Source organism: Falco peregrinus, chromosome 2 (genome assembly GCF_023634155.1).
Source record: "Falco peregrinus isolate bFalPer1 chromosome 2, bFalPer1.pri, whole genome shotgun sequence".
Taxonomy (NCBI): Eukaryota; Metazoa; Chordata; class Aves; order Falconiformes; family Falconidae; genus Falco; species Falco peregrinus.
Window position 1 is genome coordinate 89,987,416 of NC_073722.1, and position 13,354 is coordinate 90,000,769.

At 44.2% G+C, this 13,354-nt stretch overlaps 2 protein-coding genes across 5 annotated transcripts in view; one reads left to right on the forward strand and one right to left on the reverse strand.

The window, feature by feature from the left end:
- The window catches only part of RNF10 (ring finger protein 10), a 202,062-nt gene that overhangs the window by 173,315 nt on the left and 15,393 nt on the right, over nucleotides 1-13,354 (reverse strand). For 3 of the 4 annotated variants that reach the window (XM_055795834.1, XM_055795835.1, XM_013295836.3), the window contains 10 exons: nucleotides 12,818-12,946; nucleotides 12,402-12,660; nucleotides 12,039-12,172; nucleotides 10,860-10,977; nucleotides 10,417-10,518; nucleotides 9,776-9,910; nucleotides 8,890-8,987; nucleotides 8,601-8,661; nucleotides 8,297-8,455; nucleotides 4,961-7,383 (listed from right to left, as the gene is read on the reverse strand). In XM_055795834.1, coding sequence (XP_055651809.1) covers nucleotides 7,307-7,383; nucleotides 8,297-8,455; nucleotides 8,601-8,661; nucleotides 8,890-8,987; nucleotides 9,776-9,910; nucleotides 10,417-10,518; nucleotides 10,860-10,977; nucleotides 12,039-12,172; nucleotides 12,402-12,660; nucleotides 12,818-12,946 — 1,272 coding nt within the window. In that variant the 3' untranslated portion in view covers nucleotides 4,961-7,306. Of the gene's footprint in view, nucleotides 1-4,960; nucleotides 7,384-8,296; nucleotides 8,456-8,600; nucleotides 8,662-8,889; nucleotides 8,988-9,775; nucleotides 9,911-10,416; nucleotides 10,519-10,859; nucleotides 10,978-12,038; nucleotides 12,173-12,401; nucleotides 12,661-12,817; nucleotides 12,947-13,354 lie in introns of those variants that run through there. The other variant, XM_055795833.1, reaches the window with a different exon arrangement.
- POP5 (POP5 homolog, ribonuclease P/MRP subunit) lies at nucleotides 3,009-4,630 on the forward strand. The gene is made up of 5 exons (XM_005233227.4): nucleotides 3,009-3,133; nucleotides 3,202-3,344; nucleotides 3,431-3,580; nucleotides 4,099-4,182; nucleotides 4,356-4,630. Exons 1-5 carry the CDS (start codon nucleotides 3,114-3,116, stop codon nucleotides 4,454-4,456), a joined length of 498 nt encoding a protein of 165 aa, XP_005233284.1. The 5' UTR covers nucleotides 3,009-3,113; the 3' UTR covers nucleotides 4,457-4,630.

Consider the following 13,354-nt stretch of genomic DNA (forward strand, 5'->3'; position numbering starts at 1 on the left):
AAGGAAGAACAAATTATAGTATCACTGGGATGGAGTGAGCCTGGATGAATCCAGTGCATCCTAATTTTACTCCAGAATGCAATCACTGGGCTACCTTTGTGGATGAGCAACATACAAGACCTATACTCCAACACAATACACTCTAATATGCTGGTTCCTTCTACTCACATTATGTCCTTGCTCTGTATCTCCAGACTGACAGCTATTTACTATGAACAAACAGTTTAATCACCCCGTACCTCAGTTTCCTCATCTATAAAATGCAAACATCCTACCTAAAAAGAGCGCAAGGATTCACTAACTGATATGTGTTTTTTCAGTGAACACATTTGTTGGTAATTTTAATCATAGCAAATACATACAAACTTTAAGAGGTGGCTGCATACAATAAAACATATGCATTAATCATGATGTCTATTGCAACTTATTAGCACATTAATTCTATGCAATGCAAATGCAATCTAATCAGCAATCTGGGGATTACAAATACTGTATAAATCCCAAATGAGGGTCTAGATCTTCAAGCCTGTAGTAAAATGTCAAATCATGAACTAAAATGGTAATAAACCCAACCTGGATGGATTGGGAATAACCCCTCCACATGCATACTACCACATGTAAGAAACACGAGCTGGGAAAATGAGACCTCCATATTCATCCTGCACCTCCCTTAGCATCGCCACTTTATTAGACAATCATTGACAAACACTTATGCTGATCAAGAATCTTCTATCCAAAGTTCTCAAACTGCTTTACAAATTGTCTCTGATGTGCGTGGGCAGTGCATGTTATTTCCCCCCGTCCTCACATACTCTACCTTCCATAACTTCTATTTGGTAAGCTATCCTGAGGCCACATTGCTTCTCCAAGTCTGCAGGAGAGACATCCATCCCCTTTCTTGGCAGGTCTCTTGACCCACTCTTCAATTTAAATGGCATTTTCTGACTTTTTCTCTCTCGTCTTTTCTTAGGAGACCGTTCTTTCCCACCTTGACTGTATAACTCACCATCGCTTGCAAGCGACAGTTTCTTGAATCACAGACGCTGGAATCAATACAGCGAAGCTTGCAGAGAATGGGAGCGAGGAGGTGGGAAGACAAATGTGAAGACGTTGTAACCTTTTAGTCCTGTGCTGTCAGCTCAGCACATCACGATGCCTGACTGGACTCACATAGCTCGTGCTAACACAGGCAGTGACTGTACAGGGAGCTGTGGTGGCTCAGATCAGCTCTGTGTATCCTCCAAACCAACAGGGAACTAAAGGCAATATCCTACGTGAAATAAAGCAGGACAGGCCTCTCTCACAGCACTGCTCTCTCTTTGCACCGTGTCTCTCCTAATCAGCGTTCTGGACCGAAAACAGAGGCCTTTGCTATACATAGGGCCCAGACTGCAGCATGCACAGTGCACACGTCCTATTGGATTACAGGGCAGAGTGCACTCACATGGTCTACTTGTCAGAGACCCAGCCGTGCCTCTGCAAAACGAGGGAAATGTGGGAGGGCATGAATGAAAGCAACCCAAGCAGCACAGGGCAACCTGAGCCCCGTCAGAAGGCAGGATGGTGGATGCAACCAGAAAGACAGGGGCAGCAGGCAAATATACCTTGGCAGGCATGCTGGAGGGCTAAGCCAGGGCCTCACTCCATAGGGAAAATACATGGGAATCTTCATGGACTTTGATAACATTCAAAAATATGAGAATAGCCTATCACCTAGGAGCTCATTGTATTGACAAGTGGAACAGATGACAGCTAGATCCTAGTTCGGATACTAAACCACAAAGCAATATGGCAAAGATCAATGCAATGCAGTCTCTCTCATCCAGAAAATGTTTCTATCTGCATTAGCTTCAGAAACTGACAAACTTCCCCCAGTCCCTTTGATCATGGCCCCAAAGAAAAGGTATTTTGGAAAGTCCATATTGAACTTTATGGGGTTTGTTTCTCCCCAGGCAACTCATATTCTGCAGTTCCCAGAAAACCACAACTCAAAAATGTGATCACAGGTGAAGGAGAGATGAGTTAACAGAGAAAGGGAGAGTACAGCAGAACAGGCATCTCTTTCAGAGGGCAGAAGTTTATCATCCAGAACAGGATTTCCATGGGGTTTATCACTCTTTTCGTTGTCTAGAATTAAGGTCATTAAAGAAGATGTTTCCACTCTGAATTAGCAATGAGTTACTGCTTAATTTATAGTGCTTGGCACTCCCATGTGATTTGGCCCCAGAAACCCTGGTGAAAGCATTTCTTCTATGAATTATAGGCTGCCCTAATGGATTCTTTCTCCCACTCCAGACTCAGGTGACTACTTTGTATCTTTTCTTTTACCCTCCCCATTCCCCTCTCCCCAGTTTCTTCTCCTACCAGACCTTTTCCAAGAGCACTGTTTCCTCAGATCATCTGTCAAGAGATCACAGCTTTGAAAAGCACCACTGAAATAACTATAAGTAGCAGCTCTGTTCCACAATTTTCTCAGGTGTTCTCTCTTGTTAGACAGTTAGTACATATCCAAAACACCTCATACCCAGAGCGTGAGAAGCTATGAATACCGTAGTAGTTTTGTGAGGTAGGGAAGGCAGAGAGCCCTTCCAGGAGCACAGGGGTAGCACTGGACGCCCTCCTGAAGCTCTCAGCCCCACCACCTGCCACAACCAGAGGGCGACTGTCGCGCCAGGCCTGTCTTTACCCACCTCCCCGGGGCCTTCCCGCGGCTCCAGCCAGACGAAGCCGGGGTGTGAGCGCGGGAACGTCCCGCTTCTCTCATTTAGACGTTTTGGCACTAGGCAGAGCGGGTTTAGCCAAGGTGGATTGAAGCAACGCAGCGAAAAGGACTAAAGCCAGGTGTATTACCCCCCGGTGCGCCCGGGGGAGCCGAGCGCCAGCCGCCGCCTCAGGCCAGCCCGCCCAGCCGCGCGCGCCCCCGCGCGGAGGAGGCGGGAAGCAGTGCGCATGCGCACACGGCGCGGGCTGCCGACGAAGGAAGTTTGGACTGCGCCGGCGGTAGGGGCTCCTCCGTCCCCGCCCCCGCGCGACGGCGATTGGCTGCAGTGCGCGGAGTCCCGTGGCCCATTGGCTAGGCGCAACGTCCGTGCGGATCGGGCCCTGTCGCCGCCATGGTTCGCTTCAAGAACAGGTAAGGGAGGAGGCGCGGGTGCGGGTCAATCGGCGCTCCCGCCCCGCTGAGGCCGCGGTCTGCTGCAGGTATGTGCTGTGCGAGGTGGTCTCGGAGGACCCGCGGTGCCGGCAGTGCATCGAGGACCGCGCCGTCGGCCTCGCCGTGAGGGACGCCATCGGGCGGGTGCACGGGGACTACGGCCTGGCCTGCTGCTCCATCTCCTTCACAGGTGCCGGCGGGGCGCGCCGCCCGCGGGGCGGTGAGGGGGCTCCTGCGGGAGGGGCCGGGCTCACCGCTGCGCCTCTGCCCCCACAGTGAAGTACGTGAACGCCTACACCGGGACGGTGCTGCTGCGCTGCCGCAAGGACTTCTACAGGCTGCTCTGCTCCGCGCTCCCCTTCGTGAGGCAGCTGGAGAGCCGGGGCCAGCGCTACCCCTGCGCCCTGCACACCCTGCACGTCGGAGGTCAGCCGCCCCCGAGGGTCTCCGGTGCCTGGCGGGAGGCGGCAGAGCCCCACCGCACCTCCCAGGCTCGAGAAGCCCCTCTTGCTGCTGTGGGTGCCATGGGCACAGCTTGTGTGTCCACAGCATCTGGCTGATCTAAGCAAGAAACAGGCAGCAGCGGATCTTGGTTGAAATCCTCATTAATTCTGCTTGAATCGTTACATTTAACACAAAACCAGAACAGCAAGTACCCCATCACTTCATTTTCTTTTAAAAAAAGTATATTCAAAGTATAGTATTGTCTATATCCTGAAGATTAACCACTTGGGGCAAATAACAGGCAGTACACGTTAGAAATTATTATTCCACCACTTAACAGTAGGGAAAGGAAGTCTACAGCCCCTTTTCAGCACTTGCATTGATAAAGTTGTTACCTGGGGCATTTGTCACTTGATACAGTGATCTTCAGAAAATATACTAGTAGCTCTTAAACACCTGGTTTTGTAGATAGTTACATATTGTTCTTGTGACTCCTACAGGTACCATAAGAACATGTCAGAAATTTCTGATTCAGTATAATAGAAGACAGCTGCTGATGTTGTTGCAGAACTGTACAAATGAAGGTGAGTTCCTCCAGCTGCTTTCCTAAAATGCAGCCTCAGTTCCCAGGGGTTTTGTAAGATATGCTGGGCTACTTCTCAATTCTTGAACTGATAAATGTTCCTTTCTTTGGAAGCTGAGGCTATTCCGGCATATGTGATCAAGAAATGACCCTCTGTTGCTCACTCTATTGCAGAGGAAAGACGGTGTATACAGAAGTCCTTGTTGAGCTGTTCCCTTACAGAAGAGCAGTCTCAAAGTGGAGATGAGGAAGATGATGGCACAGAGACAGACTAAACGTTATCTTTAATGTTCACCTCTGTCCTGTACTTGTGAAATCAAGATGTTGCCAGTTACCTTCAGTGTTAAGCAAAGCAGGGGACAGAAAAAGCACCCATTCAAATTTACACTTCATTCCCCCATTCCAAGTGTTCTAAAATAAATTTTTTTAAAAAAAAAGTTTTTACTTAAGTAGCTTACTTGCCTGGTTTACTCCAGGAGTCAAAACCACCTGCACTCCTAAGGAGTGTAGCAGCTCAACGTTGTCTTCATGCTGAGGTACAAGTGAGCTTTAGGCAGTGGGCATAGACAAGGAATGTCATTTACTCTCCTTCAGTACAGAAAAAGCATTAACATATTGCTGGTTTTTACCTTATCTCCAAGTGTACCTGTCATCCATAGGGCTATCCATTGCTTTGAGTCACAAAAGCACCAGTTGTGTGCATCGGAGCAGAGATTACAGGGAATGCAAGGTAGAGCTGTAAGGCTCAACTCCATCAGACCCGTTATAAAACTCATAGGTACAAGTACTGCTTAGATATTTATTGAGTTTACACCAATCGGTTACAGGAAAGTAGCGCTGCTGGTATTATCTCTTGAATCCATAGGAAAACAAGATACAACTTGAAGATGCTGTCCTGTGGAGACTGCCCCTGCAGATGGGACAGCCGTCCTTGCCAGCATCACTTCCCTTGTTCTAGTGCCTGTGAGATGTGGAGGTGAGTTACACCAGCTCCAGCTATTCTGTCTCTCTTCCCAATGCAAAGTTGACTATAAATGTGTAGAGATAATAGAACACAACAGATACTGGTTAGACACTTAAGTAGTTACTCTCCTGTTCCATGGCTTAAAACGACTATTACAAACAGGAAAAAATAGTACTGTGAACACAGTTAACTGCATACTTGAAACTTTCTTAGTTGCTTTCTCTGCCCTCACCAATACTTTTCCCGATGTACATGTAAAGCATTAACAGCAAGATGTGTTAACACTTTCAGGCACCTTGTCTTAGTTTCTTTGCAGTCTCTTGACAAGCTGTACTGTCTTCCCATCAAATGTAGTTAATTGCGACCAAGCGTGAAGTCAGGCTGCTTTCAAAGAATGCTTTGCAGATGCTTCCTCTGTCCTCCTGTAGCAGTTGGAAGTATCCTTACCTCTGCCCTCTCCCCCTCTTCCTGGTTTACAGCCACATACAGAGTTTTGTGAAGTACACTCCTTGGTACTAGCTTCCCATGTGCACATGCTTCACTGCCTCGAGGAAGCAGTGGTATAACGTCGAACCTACTCCTTTGAAATCAAGCATCACTGTATTGACATAAACTTTTCAAACAGGGATGCAACTAATGACTTTAGCAGTGGTTGTAGAATATCTGACTCCAGGAGTCTCAAACATACTGTGACTGATCTGACCAAGAAAGCATCTCAGAGGGACAGAGCACATAAACTTAAAAGCCAGTGCAAATGCATGCAGACCACCGGTGCAAGGGAGGCCAAAACCAACAGAGGACACTGTCGGTCTCGCACTGTAAGTTTGGTGGTACTTTATACCAGCTCCCTGGAAGGAATTCTGTCAGTAGGAAGGTTAAGAGTTGAATTTGTGCAGCTAAGCGTTCTTGTGCTCCACGCTGATATGACAGTACAGTTACAGGTCAGGAAGTGTGCAGTATGTACTGTAAGTGTGTGTGCATATGATTTATTGCAACTGTTGGCCTTGACTGGAACATCACACCTATAGGTCATTTTATTCAACAAAATCCACACCACTTAACTCATTGATTAGCTCAAATCAAACCACAAGCAGTGCAGAATGTGACCACCCACAGGAAGGGCAGGGAGGGGTCCAGAAGAGGCATGTTTATAAGCCCGAGGCGCTTAGTGCAGATCAACTTGCATCCCAGGACCAAGCAGATACAGGCCTTTATCCCAGTACAAGAGACCCCAGTGCTTGCTGGGGGATAAAAGCTATCTACTGACTCCAGCTATCAGTTGTTCTTCCAATTCAAGACCAGCCAGTATCAAATACCATTCAGGTAGTTGTAGCCAAGAGCCCTAGGGTGGAGTGTTTATTCTATATGATCAGGTTACAAAGAATGTGTAGCCCATGGTTGGCAAAAAAAAAAACCAAAACAACCAAAAAAAAATTAGCAGCCTCACTCACACCCACATTAAAACAGAACTGAACAACTGAGGGAAGCCAGGAGGTTCCTTCTACCACTAGTGCCAGTACACATCTTGAAATACACAAATTCTTCAAAAGTCACTTCAAAACCAAGTAGCCAAGTTCTGCTTTACACTCACTTCAGCTTTAAATCTTTCCAAGCCAGGAGAACAGGAAGAATTCTTGCTCTTTAGAAAAAGAACAGATAGAGCAGCCAACACCCTAAAGTCAGTAAGCTCTTTTGCCCATTTCCAATGCAGCAGAAACCAGTTTCTCAAGAGAGCAGTTTGACAGCTTTACTGAAACAGCACAGTCAGATGGACTTCTGCCCACAAATACTTCTAGGGAAACAAAGGCTCTCTGCCTCTTCGCTTAGGTAATATTGCAGTATTCTGGCAGTGCCACACAGCTGTAAAGACTTTCATTCTGCTTATTAGGCCAGAAGAACTTGACTTGGCACTGACCAGAAGCTTTGGCTGATTTGCCTCTGGGTTGTTTCTTTCAAAACTTTGTTTCAGTATAATCTGATTAAGCAGTTGGAATCAAAAGATCTTACTTCAGCATACACTGTCATGCCTTCCTCCTGAACCCCCTAGAAGCCCTGGAAACACAAGTTTAGTCTGTTCAAATTTAAGTACTTAAACTATAGCAGCAAAACAAAGCAAAACAAAAAGAAAACCAGGAGAGAAAACTTCTCTTGAATAGCAGAATCACTTTGTGTGAACAACAGAGGTGCTGAACAATAGCTTCTGCTTCTGTTTCTTTCTTTTCTTGCCTCCCTTTTCCTCTGTGAAGAATTAAAATGATACTGTCATTCTTCTCATGGAACAGGAACATCACACAGAAACAATAAATGGTCTTCCCTAGCCTAAATGACTTCTACAGGTCCTTACCAACTCACTGAGCACCAGGCAGTTTAATTTCAACTAGAAAATTACTGGAGACAAACAAAGGGACACTCCATCACATCTAAAGCACACCTACAAACATGCCTAACTGATTCTAAAGTTGCTCTTGCAACAGCAGATCCTAGGACTGCAGGCGTGCAGCAGTCTGCCTTTCATACAAGTATCCCTTTCATCCAGGTCAAAAACCCACTATAACTGGAGCTGGTACTCAATTTCACTGAAACTTCCAGTCCCTCCCATGCAACTCTTTCCATCATTCAGTGCCGTCTCCAAACAGAAGCCAAAGCTAAAAGTCAGAACTGAGCATTATAAATTAGTTTTATCAGCCAGCACCAGGCTTGGAGGTTTAAGTTCATCTCAATTTGTTTCAGATTCCCTCATTTGAAGTTTCAGCTACCAGTTACCTTGATATTTTGGTCAAACTTAATTCGTAGTTCAGCAGCTCAGGTATTTTTAGTTCAAAAGTGGACAACCTGAACTTCCTTGAGATAAAGCTTAAATTAAGTTCCAGTAGAGACGAGGCAAACATGATTGTAGAAAGCCATCTTTGTCCTAACAGAATTCTTTGCTAGTTGGAGATCTTCTCAGCTCCCACTAGAAGAGCTGCTTTAAGCTAACAGAAGCCCTAGTCAAGCTGTTCAGAAACCACAACCTGACAATTTTCAGAACTATTCTGCAGCCAATTTTTGGTCCCCAAAATCGTTGCTCTCACTTCTTTGAGAGGAAGAAGGGGAAATACTCAATTTTTTTTCACTTCAGAAACTTTTCATGCCTTCCCCCTCTGCCTTTTACCTGATAAATGATCAGCTGTGGACGGTTTGTCCAGTTTCAGGAGGGCTGCCTCAATAGCTTGACTGAAGGAATTCTGGAAGCTGGGCACAGGTATGCGGTCAGAGCTGTCACTTTCTCCATCGCTATCCACTGGCACAGGGAGAGCCAGAGTGTTCTCATCTGAAAGAAGGTAAGGGCCTTGAGAGGCAGGTTGTATACAACTTTTACAGTGCAAATGCCCCTCCACACTCCAGATGTTTCTTGTGAAGTTACAAGTTTTCTTGTATGGTAAAGAACCTGAAGTAGTAATGCCAAATTTTCTTACCTCTTGTCTTTGGAGCAGGTTTGGGCCATGTTTCTGGTTTTGCCTTTCCAACTCTCAACATCTATCAAAAAAGTTGTAAGAGACAATTAAATCCCATGTACTAGACCAATCCTGCATATCCCCCAAGGGGCAAGAAAATCTAGGAACCTCTTCAAGCACTCATACCCTATGCCGTCTCCGTAAAATTTATCCCATGTTGGTTTTGTGGGGGAAGCAGTTTTGTTCTCAGACCAATCCCTAACCAAGACACAAGCAATTCCAACAAGATTTAGACTGTTACATGGCTTACCTGGGCAAAGGAAGGGAAGGGAGACTCTTCTTCTAAACTCCCACAGAGCAATGGGCTGACCTGGCTGGCAGCAGGTGACAGTGGAGTTGGAATAGAGTCTACAGAGAAAGCAGCAGATAATTAAAGCCTTTGGCAAAGGCACTCATTATGCTGCTTATCAGGATGAAACAGAAATGAAGTTTTATTATCTTATGTAATTAACCATTTTTATCTCATCAGTTCCATCTATCAGTCACACAGTGGGACCTCAAATTTCCTCAGTTGTTTTTTTTAAGGGTAATTTAAGTTTGGTTGTTGGGTTTTTTGTTGTTTTGGGGGGGTTGTTTACTTATTCTGGGGTGTTTTGCAGGTTTTTTGTTTTGGTGGGTTTTTTTTTGGTTTTTCTTTGGTTTTTTGGTGGTTTTGGTCCTGTCCCGTCCTTCCTCCCCCCAAAAAAATATTTAGGAACAGTTTCTATTTAGTATTTTTTATGAACTGCAAGACAAAACATTTGGTAAAACATCACTGGTCAACAACCTGAGTGCTCATCAACTGTGTTTTACTATAACATAGTGGGGAAGGGTAGAAAAAAATGCCAATAGTGTTTTCCTGGCATACATTCCCTTTGGGGGGATTTTTTTCCTTCCTTTTCTTCTGCCACAGCAAAAAATTTAAAACATGAGGTAACTACAATGCAGATCTCACTGTCACTGAAGTAGAGGTAGTAAAAAGCAGAAAAAGGACCAGAATGTTTCTTAGCCACGTCAGCCTTTTGTGTATGATCTCACAAGCAATCTAGGAAAGAAGCATTCTTTGATCAGTATTAAGAAAGTTTATCGTGATGACCCGAGCTGTAGATCCCAGAACGATCAAGAGCTAGGTGCAATGTGTTTTTCCAGATGCTCACCTGTCTGAAACACAGGGCTTCTGCCAAGAGGAGACAGACAGAAGCTCTGATGATCAATGCTGGTAGTTTCTCCAGGGCAAGAGGTAAAAGCAGGGAACTGCTGCAGATTCTCTAAAGCAATATGGACCTCTGGATCTAGAAAGAGGTTTTAAATTAAAGCACTACTCAACGTGGGGGAGGACTGGCAATATGCAATTTGTTTCAGGAGTCTAGGAGGTGCCAACTCAATTTGCTTTCCACCCTCTATTTTAGAGACCAGTACAAGCCCTGCTGCTGGATGGAAGCAGTTCCTAGGCGTATTTTTTTTCCTTCTTCACTTTTCACTCCATATCATGATTACTATAAAAACAGAAACTAAGAATCCTGAGAGCTATATAAACCATGGAGATATCTGCGCCCTCGAATGCCCTCTGTCTCTCCCATGATGTGCAAGTATGCAGCAATTGCATAACAACACTTAACATCCTGACTGAAACAGCTTATATTTTTCACTCTACAGACGCTGTTTCTAATACCTTGTAATCTTATTCTAAGTACATGCCACAAACTAAAGGCCTTAGACTTCACCCTATAGCTCAAGAAATCAGCTCAGCAACTAAAGATGACTGGAAATCCAACAGCTATGCTCAATCCTGACTTACATTTGCCCTGTTTCTTGTTTTCTTCTATCTCAATTCTGCGTTCACGTCGTCGTTCATCACGAGCTTTCTTCTGCCGTAGACGCCGCCTCTTTTCAAGGTCATCTAGGAGCAATGCACAGCATTGGATTATCAAAAAATACCAATAATTTGGCAATGTTTTCTCCACCTTTGAGAACAATGTATTCAGTTGTAATACATCAGTCACAAAATACACTTACAAACAACATACGCTCTTCCAAGATGTCAGGCTTTTTTATCCTTTGTATAACTGTTGTCTATAAAACAGTGAATTGGCGTCATTCTGTCTGGTAGTCATTAGACAATTGGTGCAAGAGGAGTAAAGCTGCTACGTATGGTCCTTTTTCTGCCATTAAAGGATAAGAACGACTTCCCCCTCACCCTCATGGATACACAACAGAGCTTACTAGAAAGGTAGCACCAACCTGAAAACAAGTCTAAAGTCTCCTTAGAGATGACAGGTGGCTTCAAAGCCAGTTCACAAATGCTGAACTCACAGGTGAGGGGCAAGTGACAGAGGTAGCGATGACGCTGTCTTATATCCTGATAAAAAAAAGAGCAGATATATCTTCACAACAAGGTTTAGAGGCTGCCATAGTGATGAATAGCTTATGGAGATAGAATGCCCACCATTCAGCAAATCAAATGGAAAAAGACAGCAGCAGTGACACAATAATCACTTTATGAACTACAAACACGTGAAGGATGCCTTGGGTCAGAACCAAATGCTCCAAGACCTCCACCAGCTACATCGTAATCAGATTTGGTGCAGTTATTCCATCTTGCTTACTGATTTTCTTGCTATACCTCCCTTTTCACATCCCTGGAATAAAATTCTACAGTACCAGTCTTCCGACAAAATTATTCTTGCACTGGACTAAATTTGCCTTTTACACTTAAATTTTCTAGACTGAAACAAGCCGAGTTTTGTTTTTCCTTGCAGAGCCAAAAAACTTGAAGACAATTCCCTACTACCTCTATATCCATTCTTACTTGAGCATATCCTTTCTTAAAATGAATTAAGAATTAACGTATAGTTTTTACTGCACATGCCAATACTTACAGTTGTCTTCATCTGACGTAAGAGAATTCAAGACCCATCCCCTCTTCCAGAACTTCAGTGCCTGAAGCACTTCCACTCCCTCTATCTCAAACACTGAAGCTTTTTTCCATTCTCTCTATTTTCGTAACATCCCACTTCTATCCTTGACACTCAGAAACAACTGTTTGTTCAGGACAGAGGCAGAACACTTCTTCAGGCTAAGAAAGATGATAATCTGTCTAGTTCAAGCTACTGTCTTACAGGAGAAATTAATTTACTTTTTTTTTAAGACAGCTTTAACAACAAACCAATCTTAAGCTTGCAATTCTCTTACTCCTAGAACTTCCTACCTTCCAGAAAAAAAACCCCTAGACTGCAGCCTTCTCATCAAAAGCAATATAAGATACTGCACCTTACACAGATGCCCTTCACAGATTAGCATGCCTACCCATTCATAGATATTATTTCTTATTACTGAAGAGAAACAAGTCTCATCTGTCAGCTACAATGATCAATCTGCTAAAACAAGGGCCCTTAATTAAAAAGAAGATAAAATAACTACCTCTGTCATTGAGTAACCAGTTATCTCCACTACAGCTGCAGTTATCTTCTCTGGACTCTTCTCCAAGCTGCCGTACTCACGAACAAGACATCGAACATTCACAGGGTGAAGATACATACACTGTCCATCCTCCGCTATAAGATAAGATATCATCAATTCTTCTTTGCCTGTTAATTTTTAATACCCTTCTCCCCACCTCAGTACATTCTCCAGTAAGAAAATTAAATCTCCTTTCTGACATTCTGTGGGACTTTCATCTCATAGGGGTTAGCTGCATCTAATGAAGTGACAAACATCTTGCACAAGAAGGATCCCAAAGGAGGCATCTCTGCCCCCATAATTCCAGGATTTCATTGCACTGACCTTGATAGAAATAGTAAAAAGGAGAGTTGCTAAGATGTCCACTGCTAATTGCATTTTTAGATTCTTGGTAGCTTGTTTCAGCTGGTTTTGGTTCTTCTGTAGTGTTCACATCTGGTTCCCCTACAGTGTCCACCTCAGGTACTTCCTCTTCATCCAGCACTGCCTCTTCTGCTTCCACAGGAGGTGAAAAGGAACTTGACAGATCAGAGCAAGGCTCCACAAGCTCCTCATCAAACGCAGAGAGATACTCCACACCACACTATCACAGCAGAGAGCATACAGTTACTACCACATCACCTCCTTCAAAAGGTAGTCATCACTGTAAAAATCTTTGGCACCAGTTCAACCATACATTGCAGTGTAAAGTGGCAGAACTAAGTATTAACAAGATTTGCCAGAGCAGAGTTGTCACCCACCTTTTTCTCTTGGGAAATCGCAGGCTCCACAGCCTTGGAGCTTTCTAGGACCAATTCTTCCACAGCTGCACTGATTCCAGCAATGCCATTGTTTTTATCCTGGTCAGCAGAGAGTGCTGTTTCTCGCTCCTACAAGTCATCCAAAGATAATACATTTCAATTTGCTATTTAAGCCAGGAGACTATCACCACAGTTATTTTTAGCTTTGTTCTATACTTCAGGTTTTCACATATCTCTAATTCATCTGTGACAAAGAGTGATTCTTGAAGAGAGGTCCTCTCCTTCCTATTACTGGAAAGCACACTCATTGTAGGATGTCTAAAGGCTCTGAGAAGGATTATTCTACAGGTTTGCTCATGTCTGCCTGATACAGGTTATCCCAAAACTTGCTGGACCCGACAGAGAAACACATCTTCCTCTGAAAGCAAACTCTGTTATGTTTATGGAAAGAATACCATTCAGTAAAAAGCATTCTATTCTATTCTATTCTGTTATCCTGAATATCACACCAGATACCTCATGTCCACCAGGCTACGG

Coding starts and splice junctions, on each gene's coding strand:
- POP5 (XM_005233227.4), top strand. CDS start 3,114: ATGGTTCGCTTCAAGAACAG. Junction 3,134..3,201: donor ATGGTTCGCTTCAAGAACAG/GTAAGGGAGGAG, acceptor GGTCTGCTGCAG/GTATGTGCTGTGCGAGGTGG. Junction 3,345..3,430: donor CTGCTCCATCTCCTTCACAG/GTGCCGGCGGGG, acceptor CTGCCCCCACAG/TGAAGTACGTGAACGCCTAC.